This window comes from Rhineura floridana, chromosome 3, assembly GCF_030035675.1.
Source record: "Rhineura floridana isolate rRhiFlo1 chromosome 3, rRhiFlo1.hap2, whole genome shotgun sequence".
In the NCBI taxonomy this organism is placed as follows: domain Eukaryota; kingdom Metazoa; phylum Chordata; class Lepidosauria; order Squamata; family Rhineuridae; genus Rhineura; species Rhineura floridana.
In genome coordinates this window covers 38,935,285-38,951,808 of record NC_084482.1, presented here as the reverse complement: position 1 = coordinate 38,951,808, position 16,524 = coordinate 38,935,285, and the positions used below count along the sequence as shown (strand labels likewise).

The 16,524-nt window shown below is 42.7% G+C and overlaps 1 protein-coding gene across 1 annotated transcript in view; it reads left to right on the top strand.

Annotated features, from left to right (window-relative positions):
* Nucleotides 1-46: 46 nt before the first annotated feature.
* The window catches only part of C3H17orf75 (chromosome 3 C17orf75 homolog), a 25,306-nt gene continuing 8,828 nt past the window's right edge, over nucleotides 47-16,524 (top strand). Inside the window, exons 1-7 of the mRNA XM_061615382.1 lie at nucleotides 47-614; nucleotides 7,403-7,480; nucleotides 7,755-7,880; nucleotides 10,426-10,566; nucleotides 11,140-11,197; nucleotides 15,225-15,344; nucleotides 16,430-16,494. Coding sequence (XP_061471366.1) covers nucleotides 472-614; nucleotides 7,403-7,480; nucleotides 7,755-7,880; nucleotides 10,426-10,566; nucleotides 11,140-11,197; nucleotides 15,225-15,344; nucleotides 16,430-16,494 — 731 coding nt within the window. The 5' untranslated portion in view covers nucleotides 47-471. The remainder of the gene's footprint in view (nucleotides 615-7,402; nucleotides 7,481-7,754; nucleotides 7,881-10,425; nucleotides 10,567-11,139; nucleotides 11,198-15,224; nucleotides 15,345-16,429; nucleotides 16,495-16,524) is intronic.

The following is a 16,524-nucleotide window of genomic DNA, read 5'->3' as shown; positions in this document are numbered from 1 at the left end:
GACTCGTTTTCGACTTTCGCTCGGCCTACAGCCCCTTACTAGTCACTAGTCCCACAGAACTCGGCGGGGCTTACTTATGAGTAGACATTTTAGTAGATCAGACAGGACAAAAATTAAATGAAAGTAAAAGAAAGCTTATGAGCTACGAGTGACCCGTTTATCACTTGTTGCACTGTTCTTCCATGATACGTTAAGTGAAAGTTGAAACTGCTTTTCAAAACGCAACAAAATAGGAGAATGGCAGGCGCGCGAGAATGAGCTTTGAACATGGGTGTTTCTTCTTGAAAATGTATCCCCCAGGTCCTTCAACGTTTTATTGGTGGGGAAAAGAGCATCCTTCCAATGTGGCTACCAGTATTGTGTAGCCGGAACCTGGGGGGCAGTTGAAGCACGACAGAGCAGAATAGAGCGTTGCACTGTACGGCAGTAGGGGGACCGGGTTTTCCTTACTCCAAGCCCGAAAAAGCAAAGATGTTGCCTTCCCTTCAGGAGTCCGTAGATGGGGACGATAGGGAGCTGGAGAGCAGCGAAGAGGGGAGCGGCCTGCCGGAGGAACGAAAGCCGGAGCGCAGCAGCAACAGCTACTACTGTCTATACGGCTACCAAAGCTGCCGGTAAGGCAGGGGAAAACCTGATGGGCCTTGTTTTTGGGACTCTCCCTGCGCCGTGTTACCCTGTTTCTCCAGCGTATATTGCTATCTTGATTCATACATGCCTCCTCCCCCTCTCACTATTTAGGCTCCCATATTTTAACGAACTCCACCCCGCCCCCAAGACCTAATAAAATTGTAAGCATTACTTTGATTACTGGATTACGCCGGATTTCTGTTTTCAATACTGCCCGGCCAGACGCCTGTAATTGCTCAGGAAGCCCTGGCATTGCGTCTGATATTCAGAGGCACGCATACATCCCTTCTGTACATTTAGCTATTGCTATATTGACTAATAGGTCTGTCAGCAGCTGTCTTCCATGAATTTGTCTATTATTATCATTTCTTAAATTAAGCCAAAAGCTAGAGATAATCACTACGTCTTATGAAATTGAGGTCCATTAATAGAACATTAACTAATAAACAAAAACCTTGCGGTTTAAGCATGTATCTATAAAAAATGTAAATTACTGCCTTCAAGTCGATTCCAACTTATGGCGACCCTATGAATAGGGTTTTCATGAGGCTGAGAGGCAGTGACTGGCCCAAGGTTACCCAGTGAGCTTCGTGGCTGTGTGGGGATTCAAACCCTGGTCTCCCAGGTTGTAGTCCAGCACCACTACGCCACACTGGCTCTCATAGCCCACAAATATTTCTATCAAACTTTAAAAAGCAGGGAAATTGGGCAGCTATAACGAATGCACTGGGGGAGCAGGAGACCGGACCTCCTCTCTGAGATGTTGTACTGCCCTACAAATTTGTCAACAAGCAAACCCAATTTGGGTTGGTCTTTCACAGTCCAATCTACTTCCTGAGTAGCTTGGAAGAATTTGGTAACATGTGCCTCTGAGCATATGGTGAGTGGTGGCAATCTGGCATCTCCAACGATGGAGAATTACATTATTGTATGTTTGTTGGTGTTCTTCTTACTTTGCTTCTTTTCTGTATTACTGTTTCTACAGAAAAATCTAACCTAGAAGATTATATTTCTCTCATTATTTATCCTAGAAATCTGTGTCAAATTTATTTTTATTAATTCCAAAGCCTTTTTATTGGTCAATGTCATATGATGGTGAGGACAGCCTTTTGTGTTTCAAACTGGAGATTATGTTCTATTTCTATTTTGGGTGCATTAACAGTTGAATCTGAAACTGCAGTTTGATGTAAAATCAGATGGATTACAATATGTTACTATTTAAGCAATAACTCTAGCTGTTGGAAAAAACTTGGCCTGCCCAAGATGCATGTTTTCAGCCTGCTATGCTTAAATCACTCCACTTATGGAAAGGTGGGCATGGTCAATTAAAAACATAGAGCACACCTAGAATTTGCTAGAACATATTTTATCTCCCACTGTTTGATCTTGTGCAAACTGAGCACTCCTCATGTCCATTGGAAACTATTTTGCAGAAACAGAAGCAAAAGAAAATGATTTATTATAGGAAACTTCACTGAAATTGCAAAGTAAATCAAAAATAAAGTGACTATCTGAACTATATCAACTGTCTTAATATGGTTGCTTTCTCCCTGCTAAAACAAGATCAGCACATCACATGTCTTGTTTCTGTGCTTTGGCCTGATGGCAGGTGTTGCCAACACTCACCATATGCTCAGAGGCACATGTTACCAAATTCTTCCAAGCTACATAGGAAGTGGATTGGACTGTGAAAGACCAACCCCAATTGTGTTTGCATTTTGACAAATTTGTAAGGCAGTACAATATCTCAGAGAGGAGGTCCGGTCTCCTACTCCCCTGGTTCATTCACTATAGCTGCCCAATTTCCCTGCTTTTTAAAGTTTGATAGAAATATCTGTTGGCTATAGGTATGTTCTTAAACCGCAAGGGTTTTTTTGCCTTTTAGTGAATTTCTCTGCTTTTTAATCCGGGAGGTAAGAAATTGGATCCTGTGCAAGTTTGCTGAGAATGGATCGATCCTTTGCATGCTTATTGAGTTCAGTGGGATTGACTTCCCTGCAATCATGCTTAGGATAGGTGAAACTGACCACAGGGGATGGGGAGGAGGAAGGGCACAGGGGAGGGGGGAGGGGAGCAGGCAGGGGGGAAGGGAGGAGGAGGGCAGGTTTAATCATTTGCATGTTTATTGAGTACAGTTGGATTTACTCCTTTGCAATCATGCTTAGGATAGGTAAAACTGACCATATCATGGGAAGGGGGAGAAGAAAAAGAGGGAGGGAGGGCTGGAAGGGGGGCAGGGGAGGAGGAAGGGATGGGAAAGGAAGGATCAGAAGGGGAGAGTGGGTGGAGAGGGAAGAGGGGAAGGAAGGGGGAGGGGAGGGGAGGGGCAAAAGGGAGGTGATGGGAAGGAGGAGGAGGAGAGGGCAGGTCTGATCATTTACATGCTTTTTGAGTTCAGTGGGATTTACCCCTGTGCAATCATGCTTAGGATAGGTTAAATTGACATGGGGGAGGGGCAGGAGGGGGGAGGAGATTGGATGGGTGGGCACTGGCCAGAGGGGAAGCCCCGTTCCTTTCCTTTCCAAAGGAAAAATTGTGAACAGTATCGTTTTTCAGAATTTTCCCTACCTTTCTATTCTACAGTAGGTACATGTAGTCTCCCACTCAAATTTAAACCAAAGCTGTCACTTGTCACATCCACATCAGACCTTTATTTCACTTTAGACAGTCATGGCTTCTCCCAAAGAATCCTGGGAAGTATAGTTAGCGAAGGGTGCTGAAGTTGCTAGGAGACACTCTGTTCCCCTCACAGAGCTTCAATCAGAGCGGCTGACTGTTAATCCACTCTGGCCACTGGAGCTCTGTCCGGGGAATAGGAGTCTCCTCTCAGCACCCTTGACAAACTACATTTCCCAGGATTCCTTGGGGGAAGCCATATTGTCTAAACTAAGTGAAATAAAGGTCTGGTGTGGGTGTGGCCCCTTGATTAGGCAAGGCAAGCAGCTGTGAGTCTGGCTTTTAGAACACTGACACTTGGTTCTTACTGAGCATGCCTGGGCTTATCATTGACTTCAATGTTAAATTTCTTAAATTAATTAAAAATTGGCCAGGTATTTTTTAAAACTTTTAAACTGCAGAAGATGAAGGTAAGAATATGGGGCAAGGTCAGTAATAGTATTACAGGTATTCTGTGAACATGGCTGATTTTTAATTTCAATGAACTATAAGAACTCTTGACAGAAAAAAGTCCAAGAGGGGTCTGGATTTTTTTCTCTCTTTTTACACTTTAAACTCTCAATTCCCTCTGACTATTTTGTGTATTGCCATGAAAACGTAGAGAGTTGTTAAGCAAGCGTTTCTGAGTTCAGGACTATACATTTCGTAAGGTTTTGTTTTGAAATGAGCTTATGGGAAGCATCAGAATGGCATGGGGGGTATTTTCAAGTTAACATTGCGGAATGCGAAAAATCCGTGCTAGCTGAAGTATACAGCCACTCTTGTGGCTTTATAATATCCCATGAATGTGTATAATGCTTTTCATATGCTGCCTAAACTAGTACCCGCCATTCCATAACTTATGGCATTCAGCTCATATACAACTGTTCTATTGTTGTTTTTAAATATTAACTAATTTGAGCTAAGGAAAAGTGATGTAAATATTTTAGATAAGTAAATAAATTGAATTATGCTGGTGTGAAGAAATGTTTTGTCATTTTGTCATCTTCTATCAACGTCATTGGATGAGGACTCAGTTTCTAGTATTATGAATTCTCTCTACCTCCTCTCTTTATCTTTTCTGTTTTAATAAACCTCTGTCTTTTCAATCTATTTTCTAAACTGAATGGCCCCAAAAGTTTTAGTCTGCCTGAGCAGTCAAATGTGGGGATTTGGAGCGAGATGTCACCAGTATGCTGACACACAACTCCGCTTCTGTTCTATCAGTAGTAGGAGAGGTAGTGCAATTCCTGAACCAATATCTGTGGAGGTGGTAATGGGCTGGTAGTGAGTCAAAAAACCGAAGCTGAATCCAGACAAGACAGAAATGCTGTGGGTGGGCAGTTCCTGTGTCTGGGAGGCGGCAGAATTACCTGTACTTAAAGGTAAAGGTGTCCCTGCACTTGTAGCGCGAGTCATTTCCGACTCTTAGGGTGACGCATTGCAACGTTTACTAGGCAGACCGTATATATGGGGTGGGATTGCCAGTTCCTTCCCCGGCCTTTCTTTACCCCCCAGCATATGCCGGGTACTCATTTTACCGACCACGGATGGATGGATGGAAGGCTGAGTGGACCTCGACCCCTTTTATCGGAGATTCGACTTCCTCCTTCCGTTGGAATCGAACTCCGGCCGTGAGCAGAGCTTCGGCTGCGTTACCACCGCTTACCACTCTGCGCCATGGAGACTTAATGAGGTTGCAATCCCTTGAAGGAGAAAGTGTGTATTTTGGGGGTGCTCCTTGAACCATCTTTGTCATTCAAGGCCCAGGTGACTTTGGTGGCTAGGAAAATCTATGCCCAGCTTTGCCTGGTGCATCAACTGTGACCAGTTCTGGACAGAGATAGCCTAGCCATGGGATCTTCATTATCCTGCATTTGTTCCTCAAATTGCACCTAATATTCCAAGTTAGTCGTTTTAATCCAAAACAATTGCTACCATTTTTAGATGTCCATGGGTGGCATGACACCTTTGAGGTCTTCCCTGGTACCCATGAAATCTCTGAGAACCCTCAGTGTCCCTTTGGTCATGGAATGGAGAGTTGTTACCTTTTTCTCCCTTGAAAGGTACATTGAGCTGAAGGAGGAAGTTGGAAGAGTGACACACTTTTCCATTTCCCGTTTCAGCTCTATGTGCTTTTCAAGGCTGAGATGTGGATTCAGTTTTTACATAGATCCCTTGGAAAAGTGTGTTCTCATGCTTTTTCTGTTTCTCAGTGGGGGCCAATTGGGGGGAGGGGATGAGAAGTAACTAGAGGGGGTGGTGCCCATGGCACTCTCTCCAAACCTTAAATGGGCCCAATGGCCTAAAAGTGTTGGCAACCCTTGAAGCTTGAACAGGGGTGGGAAATGTGGCCCTCCAGATGTTGCTGGACTCCAGCTTCCATCAGCCCCAGCCAGCACTGCCAATGGCCAGGGATAATAGGAGTTGCAGTCCAGCGACATCTGGCAGTCACGTTTCCCATTCCTGATCTAGAAGAATATCTGTACTCAGCTATAATTCTGTGCACACTTGAGAGTAAGCATCATTGAACAGCAGGACTTATTTCAAAATAAATGTGCATGGAATCGGGGTTGGGGGTTGGCTACAAACAGTCCTGTACTAGGAAATGACCTTGGTAGGACTTAAGTAATATCCTTTGTATCATTTTGTAAATAAGCTAAGAAGCTAGTAGCCTGCATTTGCATGCTGGCTGCAGAGGAAAGGAAGTCCTCATTGAGCGATCTGTCCCACCTCCACCAGCCTTGGCTTCTGTGCTGGTTGTGGAAGAAGGAGCTTTTCCTTCACAGAAACCAAAATGATGTCTCCATCCTTTTGACAGCCTGCTCACTTGCCTGCATGCATTTCCTAGTTGCCAGTGGCTACCAGGCATGCTGTTACAAATAAGGCTGCTGTGAAGGAGTAGGAGGCTGCTTCACCAGACTCATATGCTGCAATTCTGAGCAATGTCATTTATTTATCTATTTAATTTAAAACATTTCCATACTGCCCTTCGTAATAATCCTCGGGTGGTTCACAACAATTTTTTATTTCTCAATAAAAAAACATTTAAATCCAACAAAATACCAGTAAGACTGGCCAATTCTATTAAAAGCTTAGCGTTAATAACCAACAAATATGTCAATGTATAAAAGGTCTTTAGCATGCATTGAAAACAAAGCTGACCCTTGCCTTATATCAGAGGGGAGATGAATCTGAAATCATGACCAACTCTTGTTTCTGTAATCGGCCAGAAAAAAACATAGGAAGCTGCCTTATATCTGACCTGATTTTTTCTCCCTTTAATCCAATGTTGGATACCTAGAATGGCAGCTGCTGTCCAGGGTCTCAGGGAGAGGCCTTTCCTGTCACCTGCTATGTGCTCCTTTTGTAGCCGAGGACTGAACCTGAGACCTTTTTCCATGCAAGACATGCTCTACCACTGAAATATGTTCCTTCTCTAACAGTCACTACTATTGTTTACAATCCCCACTCCCCTTCGTTTGCACTGAAACAGCAGGAGAGAAAAACCCCAGTTCTACCAGATTGTGATAGTAAATTATCTCAAGGCAAACAGGTAGCCTGGACCTGTTCCTGGTTGTCCAGATGACCAAAAAGTGGACATATCTTGAGTCAGAGATAAGCTTGGTGATCTTGTCTTTTCAGTTCCTACCTTCTCTGCTCTTGTCTGGGTCCTCCCCTCCCTCCTTGCTCCAACAAGATCAGTGACAGCAGAAATGTATTTGGCACTCTTGGTTATTGTGGCTGTATGAATTTCTCTCTCTCTCTCTCTCTCTCTCTCTCTCTCTCTCTCTCTCTCTCTCTCTGTGTGTGTGTGTGTGAGGGCTGTGGAGTCGGAGTCGAGAGCAATTTTGGGTGGAGTCCCTGGGGCTGATGGGAGTTGTAGTTCAAAAAAGTAACTTTTCCAAGCTCTGGATTCACGTGGTGGTGATGAAATGCCTTGTGCTACCATTTTACTACAGTAAATTTGTTATTACTAGTTAATATACATTTGCCATTTATGAAGGAGTCGGAGTAGGACAGTAGAAAAATAGAAGAGTCGGAGTCGAAGGTCTGGCGTACCGACTCCACAGCCCTGGTGTGTGTGTGTGTGTGTGTATAATTGGTTTGACTTTTTCAGGTTACAGCAGGGTGTGTACAGTCATGATGGGAGTCCAAGCAGTACAGTGGCTGAAACTCCATCTTCTGATGATTTCAGGTAAGCCAACATGTCAGAAACATTTAGTATTCTGCATACTTCTTGGAAAATTTTAATCATTCTAAAACCCTACAAACCGTAAAGTCCTTGCATCTAATCTCAGATGTGTGAGGACTGGTTGTGGTTGGCCAGTCTTGGGTACTGACTGAGGCTGCAATCTTAACCGTGTCTACTCAGAAATAAGTTGTACTGAATTCAGAGTTAGGGATCTTGCCTCAAATGGTTAGTAAGAACCCCTCACTTACTCAGTAGTGTTTGTTCTTTATTTATGAAGCCTCTCTTTGGTGGACACTAACCTACCAGCTGAAGCAGAGATGGAACTGCGCAGTTTCATTGCCAAGCACCTTGCTAAGGGAGCCTTTTTTGAAGGGATGGGCAACGTTGTATCTGTAGAGTTGAGGTAAGAGTGCACATGCATACTGATCTCCCCCCACAGGTGTCAGATAATTTTTGTGCTCTGGTTGCATTAACATGTTATGACTGTCACTTCTGTCCAAAGCAGCAAGCCAAATTTCTTCCTCTTCCTTTTCCTTTCACCACCGCATAGAACGTGATGTGATGGTATTCTGTTAGGTTACGAGTTTCCTCACCCCAGCTCCACTTTGGCCACAACTGCACCTTACATTTAAATTAGTACAATACTACTTTAAAAAGTCGTGGCTTCCCCCAAAGTATCCTGGGAACTTTGGTTTCTTAAGGGTGCTGAGAGATATTGGGAAACCCCCTATTGCGCTCACAAAGCTATAATTCCCAGAGTGGTTTAACAGTCATTCTTCCCAGGGAAGGAACTCTGAGAATTGTAGCTCTGTGAGCGCAATCGGGATCTCCCAACAGCTCCCAGCACACTTAACAAACTACAGCTCCCAGGATTCTTTGGGGGAAGGCACGATAATGCATGATATATATAGTGCAGGTGTGGCCTTTGTTAGGTGACGAATCTTTCCGTTTAATGGATTTTGCCTTGCTAAAGATTACAGCGAAGAGAAGAGGGTACAGGTTCTGGCTTTTGGTGATGTTTTACCATCAGCTGCAATATGCCCTATAGGAAAAGAATGAAAAATGTGTTTGCAATAAATGGTTCTTATGTGCCAAGTTATGTGTAATAAACTTACAACAGAAATTTAGGTTTACATTTTAGTGGGAAAGCAACTGCTGAATTTTTTCATTTTCTTTTCATGTCATTGGCGTGTTTGAAGATGGCACTTCTCTTGACAAAGTTATCCAAACTTTCTTTTCCAAAGAAAAATGTAATATTAAGGAGCAGGTTTGCTTACACTGCTACTGTTATATTTTCATGTCAGTATAGCAGGCCAAGAGTAGCAGGCGTAGAAGTGCTTAACATACACAAACCATGACTCATTCTTTTAACTAGCTTGTTGAATAATTGGAAGGTTAGTGTATTAAAAAAGTTTAAAATACCTAAAGATAGCCTGGAACTCAGTGATTAAAAGTGAGTCAGAAAACATAATTTCCTCTAGAATCTTGGTCAGTAGTATATTTTACAAGTTTTTCCAGACCGGCAGCAATCCAATCCTCAACTAGTTGGGAGTAAGCCCCTTTGAGCTTTGTTTAAGGCTTATGGGTAGCTGATTAACAAAATGTTAGTTGATGACTCAAGTGAATTTTAATCAGTGTAATCCTATTTACTCAGAAGTGAGTTCAGTGGGTCTTGCTCCCACGTAAATGGTGCCTGCCATCTCCAATTTTTATTAAAACTTACTCAAAATAATTAACTTTTTAAAAAGTGTGTTGCCAGACTGAAAAGGGATGCCATTTTGGTTGATTAAAAAGGTATTTGAACAATTACTCTAACCAACAATCAAATAATCAATTGATTGTTGCACCCTTTCCATAAACATAGATAGGATTGGGCAGTACAAATCGGAAACAGAGGGCATAGCTCCTCCTTTCAATGTGACTTGCCAGCAGGCCAAACCATCTACCTCCCATCTTTTCCATGCCACCAGAAATGCCTGGATCAGAGGCAAGTAAGCAATAAGGAGAGACTTCCTTCTCTCCTTCAGTTCACATAAACCTGCGTTAGTCTCTTTTCCTCCCATTTCTACCCCTCAAGAAAGAAGACAGAAAGAGACGGAAGCAAAAGTGTGCTTTTGTCTCCAGTTCCCTTTGATCTCTACAAGCTGTTTCAAAATGCATGCCAATTAGAGAGGCTTATCAAGGGAAGTGGGGAGGAGGATGAGAGGAATTTAGAGGGACTGGGATTAGCCTGGGAACCAGCCACTAACAGTTAGCTCTTAAGATCAAGCGATTGGGAAAATTCTCTTCAATTGCTTCTATGACAGTCATTGTTTTGTTTTAAAAATGTCCGGCTTGACTATATTTTCTCTCTGTTTCGCCTGTTTAGCCTCATGTACATTTGTTGTTTACTCTTGAATGCAGGATTAGAAGGGTGATTTTTGCACTTTCCACCAGCTAGTCTGGGGGGCAAACCTGTAAGGCAGAATGAAGAAATTAATGGCTGCATAAAGTACGCTGTATTGACACTAGAGTGTTTCCAGGGCTATGGTTGAAAATCAGGTGGCAAAAATAGACTAAAAACCAGGGTGAAAGGATGTGTAGAATCCAGGATCTGAGGCTTCGTTAGGTCAAGTTAGAACAAGTGCTAAGTTTATCATGTGAACAATGAGTGGACACATTGCAATGTGAAATACAGAAAAGGTTGTATTCAACACCACACTAAGGTAAATGTTCCGTCAGTGCAAGGATTTCCCCTTGGGCAATGGGACATGCTCCCCCTTCTCTTCCCCCGGCACAACCCTTAAATCTGTTATCCAGAGCAGATTTGGGGATGGTGCAGGCTGTGTGCAGGGGGAGGAGGGGGAAATCCTGTTGCACTAGTGCTAATCCCTGTGCTAGCGTGAGCATTTTGTTGAACATCTCCCAATAAAGCTTACTTTGTGATTAATCCAGAATTTCTCTGTCAGTATTCCAGAAAATAGAGTTGGTTGTTACTACTGCCTCTTCCAACCAGAAAAATGTACAGAAACAGCAAACACAGAATCAAGCAGCTGTCCTTTAGACTACGTGATCTGCTTTTTGGGAGGCTCGGAGAAGGGGCTTGAACTATATCCTTTTGTCTTTGTGGGTGGAAAAAGAGACTATGAGCAGAAAAGTCATGCTTTCCCATTCCCAGTACTATGGTCATTTCCTTGACTTCAGCATAGATGACTACATATAGACACTGGCCATATGCATGCCCTGATCATTCCTTTTGTGGTCTTCCCAGAATCTCGTATCTTCTATAGTCATCTCAGAATACCAGTTTCATATTGTTACTTTTTTAAAAAAAGTCAGTTCCTAGGTTTCCTGTTTCCAGGGCTATACTTGAAAATCAGATGGCAAAAATAGACTAAAAACCAGGATGAAAGGATAAATATTTTTTCCAAAGGCTGACTAATTTTTTCCTCACATGTAGCTTAACTTGTCATACTTCTGATGGTGCGCTCCAGAATATGTTGGCTGTTTCTTGAATTCAACAGTTCCTTGAATTAGATGCATTTAGAGTGTGCACATGTCTTTCCAGAGTGGTTATAGATGAAGGGCTCTGGAACACAGAACTAAGAATGAGTTGCCACATCTTCAGTAAAAGTGCAAATCAGATGTTTTAACCAACACATATTATTTCCTTAAGAGCTTACTTTCAGACTTGAGCTTGACAGATCTGTTCAAGACCTGAAGATTAACCCGGATTCAGAGGTAAATTGTAGATTGCAGTTTCCTAAATAATAAAGATGACAGTTTTATAAATATTGTTTCTATTTGTAAATGATAAATGATCTTCTTTAAGTGGCAATACAGTTTTTTAAGAACATCCTTCATATATAAGTAGTTTCAACCCACTGATCTCCACGTATATCCACAGGGACAAGGCAGCAGTGGTGAAGGGAGGGGTGTGTGGCTAAATCAGTCAAATGTTGTTGCATAGTTCATTGGTATGTTTAAACTGCTTCAATAATTGTTCCCAATTTGATCATGGTTCAGATGCTTATCTGGAGTTTCACATCTGTTGTTTGTATTTATTTTTGCTTGTGTATTTGTTTTATCCCTAAGTCCAGTATGTCCTTCGTCCAATATTCTATTGCTGGAAATTCATTAGACTTCCAGACCTTAGAACTACATTTAGCCACCAGAGCAGCTGTAGAGATCCATTCTCTACCATATTTTGGGAGGGCCCATACTGCAGGAATATAACCCTAATAGAAGGCTGAAAGGAAAATTTATGCAAGCTGACTACTTTAAGGATTTCCATTGTTGACACCTGAAGATATGAGCAAGGTGTCTGGCACTGTTTGCTTATTGGATCTTTGCCTATAATGAAGGTCTGTTGAGAGAGACTGTTGTCCTATTTCAGTGTTGATCAGTGTCTTTCTGTATGCGGGAACAATGCGATCTGCTGTTAAAGGGGTGATTGTAAGACCTTGTTATAGAAGATTTCTCTTACTTTCTAGAATGGATGTGGGTGAGCTATAGGTCTCTGTCCAACTTATCATTACTAGCTAAGGTGGAGGAGTGGGAAGGTGTATATCAGTTCCAAGTATTTATAGAATAAGCAGATCCATTTCAGTTTGGCTTCCAGTCAGGCTTCAGGATGGAAGCTGCTTTGGTCATTCTAAATAGGCAACCTGTCCTAGGAGGGAGATAGGGGGAACCTGACCCTTTTAATTTCCCTGGCAGCTTTCAGTATCATCAACCATGGGGCCCCCTGCACTGCCTATGTGGGTTGGGAATAGAATTATTACTTTTTTGCGCTGTGTAGTGGTTTCGTTTATACTTTTATGGTCATCCTAGGATAGTACTGTTCTTGTGGGTTACAGGGTTACATTTTCTATATGAAATTGTTGGGTGAGATTCTTCAAAATCTGGAGCTGTCGAGACCCAGGGGGGCCTGGATCCAGGGCTGGGGAGCCCCAGGATCCCTTCCCAGTGCAGAGTGACTCTGGGGGGAGTGCACACCCCCAGCTCTGCAGATGGGAGAGATGTCAGATGGGGAGGATGCTCCTGAAGATCTGGGGGGAGGAGACATGCCCAGCTGCTCTCCGATTCCCATGGGAATGTCGCCCGCTCACGCAGAGACCCCTCCTTTGCCGAGCGTCCCAGGAGAGCCATTGGAGCAAGACCTCGCGCGTGTGGCAACACCACCACCCCAGGAGTCCTTGGCTGGCCCTTCAAATGCTTCCCGGCCAGAAACGTCTCCTCCCCCTTCAATGGAGCCGGCACCTGAGGAGTCTAGACTGTCTGATGAACAGACGTGTGCGCGTCCTCTGTCACCCCGTGTGCGATGCCAAGAAAAGAGGCTTGGTCAGAAGGAGGCACCGCGCAGGAGTCAGAGGTTGCGAGCAAAAACCTTTCCTATATAAGCCCGCGCCCCCCTGTCGTGGGTGCCGAGTCAACTTCCCTTACATGCTGCAGAGTAAGCCTGAGTAGTTAGTTAGGGATTACAGTGAGCTAGTTAGTGACCTCTATGAGACGCCTTGCCTTTGATGTTACTTTAATAAAACAAGAATTGATTCCAGTCTCACCTCTGTTTCATGCTTCTCACTCTGGGCAGGACAGGAGCAGAGTGTCACCAGTTAAGCTGACGGCACCCAGCTGTATTCCTTTCTCTCTGCATTAGATGTAGCATGTTCTTCTGGGAATAACCAGTAACGGATTGGATGGGGGTCAGTAAACTGCAGCCCAGACAGCACAAGATGGAGCTGCGAATGGTGCATGAGTCTTACTGATCTGGATATGATGCCTGTTATTAATGGCATCCCTCTCTCCCTTCAGCAGCAGGCTTGTAGTTCTAGGGTGTTCCTAGATCCAGCATTGATGCTGGATTTTCAAGTGAAGGCCACGCCTAGAAGTGCATTCTTTCAGCTTTGGCTGATTTGTCCACTGCACTCCTTTCTGAAAGCGAAGGACTTGGCAATGGTATTGCATGTTCCAGTAACTTCTAAACCTGACTGCTGTGATATGTGGCACTACCTTTGAAAATGCAACAACTCAGATCCTATCTGAGGTTTCAGTGTATATAATGCAGATTATTTATGGTGTTCGCTGGTTGCCAAACTGTTTCTAAGCCCAGTTCAGGATGCTGGTTTTGTCCTCTACAGCCCTAAATTCAATCAGTTATTTCCTTTATATATCTGTACTCCATCCTGGTGCGTAAGATCATCTGGAGCAATACCACTACTATTGGCTATAAGATTGCCCACTACTAGTAACAGAGCCTTTGCCTGTCATATAGAATTCCAACGCGAGTGTGTTTCAACATATCTGCACTGATGTTTTTAAACAGTTGTCAACAACTTGTTTTAGTAGCCACATCTTCTCTTTCATGGCGTTTACCTCTCCTTAAAGCAGCAGGAAATGGGAAATATGATAGACTCTATCATAGGGAGAATTTCTTCCAGATGAACGGCTTCAGGTTCTGGGAAAATGTGAAAAATCTTAATAACAGCAGAAGGATTACAGTTTGCTCTTGAACTGGGGATCTTAACTTTCATTGGGATGTGGAAGCTTTTTTAAATAGTTAGCATATGAAGATCTTGGATGCAGCATCCCCCTTTGTCCAGGCCTTTGGGGAAAGGTAAAGTGTGCCCCTGCTTCACTTTTGAGTAAGAGTCCCTCTGCTTCACTTGCTGCCATTTTTATTAATGATGATGATACATTTTGGTTCTAAATAATGTTGATTATGGTTCTTACATATATGTTCCATGCCCTTAGACCTTTGTGTGAAGAATGGGCTGTTAATACCATGAATAAAAAAGCAAATATCCAACCATCACGAGTGACACTTCCAGAAGGGAACTAATGCACAGTTCTGAATGGGTTTATATGAATTTCTTAATGTTTAACATCAAATGTTAGTATGTAGAAATAGGGAATCCTCTTTGTCAGGGGTAGGGAACCTTTCGTTCCTCCAGATTTTGTTCGACTCTAGCCAACCTGGCCAAAGATCAAAGATGAGGAAAATGTAGCCCAGGAATATCTGGAGGGCCACAGGTTCCCCGCCTCTGGTGTTTATACTAGTTTTACATATAGGGAAACTGCAGTGTAAGGAAGATATGTAGTTTGGCAGTAAAGGTTATTAAACAGTAGACGGGGGAGAGCCGGGTCACCTAACATTCCAGTCCATGTGGATAAATGACCTCCCAAATCTTTCTTGATCTTGAGCATGTCACTTCTAAGGATTGTTAATACTGTTGTAAGAAGCAGAAAGGAGACATTTAAATTTGAAAATATATTCTGGTTTATGTGGCTCTTATTACATTTACAGGCACATCATGTACCAACATTCATTGGAATATACTGGCCAGGATTTGAATCGCTGTGCTCTTGTGCCCAGGCTTGTGTTTCTGAAATGCGTTTGAAATTACATTTCTGAAATACCGCTCCCTATGCTGCACAATAAAATTACAGGAGAGTTTCAAAAGCAGTTTGTGATACAGCATGGAGGGTCTGCTGTTTTGAAGGGTGGGGAGGAGGGAGGGATTCCACTGGCCATGTGTAGGTGCCTACATGCACCTAAAGTAGGTCTTTAGATCTCTGTCATTATGCTGCTGCTTCCTACTCAGCTGTTTGACTCAAGATGGCAAGTCAGCTATAATAGCCTTGTATGATTTGAAAGGAGGAATGAATGTCAGCTGCAGTTCCGTGAGCAAAGATTGTCAGAAGTCATTTGGCCGAACTAAATGTTACGGTTCTATATAAAAGTTTCACTCTTTTCAATTTGTTACAGCAAAATAGTCTGGAAACTTGTGTTAAGCCTCTCCTCGCAACTTGGTTTGAGGATTCTGTCTGTCCTATACAGAGGGTGGTACAGCTCTTCCAGGATAAACTTGCCTTTGTGTTGCATGCCGTGAGTACCAATTCACACACCCTAGCACTATTTTTCTGTTCAACAGTTTGTTCGAGTAACTGGGGTTTTTTTACAGTTTGCATTTGTGTTCTCTTTGCCACACAAGTATATACACTTTGAAAAAGGCAAAGCCCTAGTAGTAGTTGAGTAGTAGTTTAATTTATCAGTCAAATTAGCCATTGCACATTACAGTGCCCAAAGTATATAGAAGTAGTCTCAGTAGAAAAAGTACAGATTAATTTGAACTATCGGTCAGGGATGTAGATTTCAAAATGGGTTGGTTATTCTCTTATTAAATCTAATCACGCAAAGGCATTCACTTTAAGATGAGAATAAACTTCCCATTTGAAAATCTTAATTTCTGTTTGATGGTTCATACACAACTCTTACTACTTCTGTTGCAACTGTGGTTTACTTTTATGTACTTACAAAGACGCACAGCCATAGATGAATCCATGGATTTTAGATAATGATAATAATGTCCATTTGGCTTACAGAGCAAGAGAAACAGCTTCTTTATAGATGAGATATCATGTAGTCTAGTAGGTAGAGTATTGAACTTGGAATGATAAAAGTTCAAAACTACTTGGCCAGGATGCTCACTAGATGATCTTAGTTCAATGGTTACTATATCTCCGTTAAACCCTGTTATGAGGATAAAATGGAGGTGTATATATGTGTGAAGCAGAGAGACAGACACACAGAGAGATTTCCAGTGCCTCAAGTACCCTAAAAGATGAATGAAGAATATGAACAAATGACACTTAAGCCATTTATTTCTAGATGGCATTTGAAAAAAATTATGTTGCTTACTAATAATGCAGTCCCATACACAACTACACAGAAGTAAGATCCATTAAAGACAATGTGGCTTACTGTCAGATAAGTGGATATAGGATTGCAACCTAAGTCTACATCAGGAGTGACCTGTGGCCCTCCAGATGTCCCATCATCCTTGATCATTGCCCATGTTGGCTGGGGCTGATGGAAGCTGGAGTCCAACGATGTCTGGAGGGCCACAGGTTAGCCACCCCTGGTCTATGTCACTATCCAAACATTTTCCTTTTTAACTTTCCTATTTCAAGGCTCTGAGTTGCACCCCAGTTGAAGTTAAAGAGTCCGATGAAAAGACAAAGCAGGATATTAGCAGGTAAGATAAAATTACCCTTCAAGATTATCT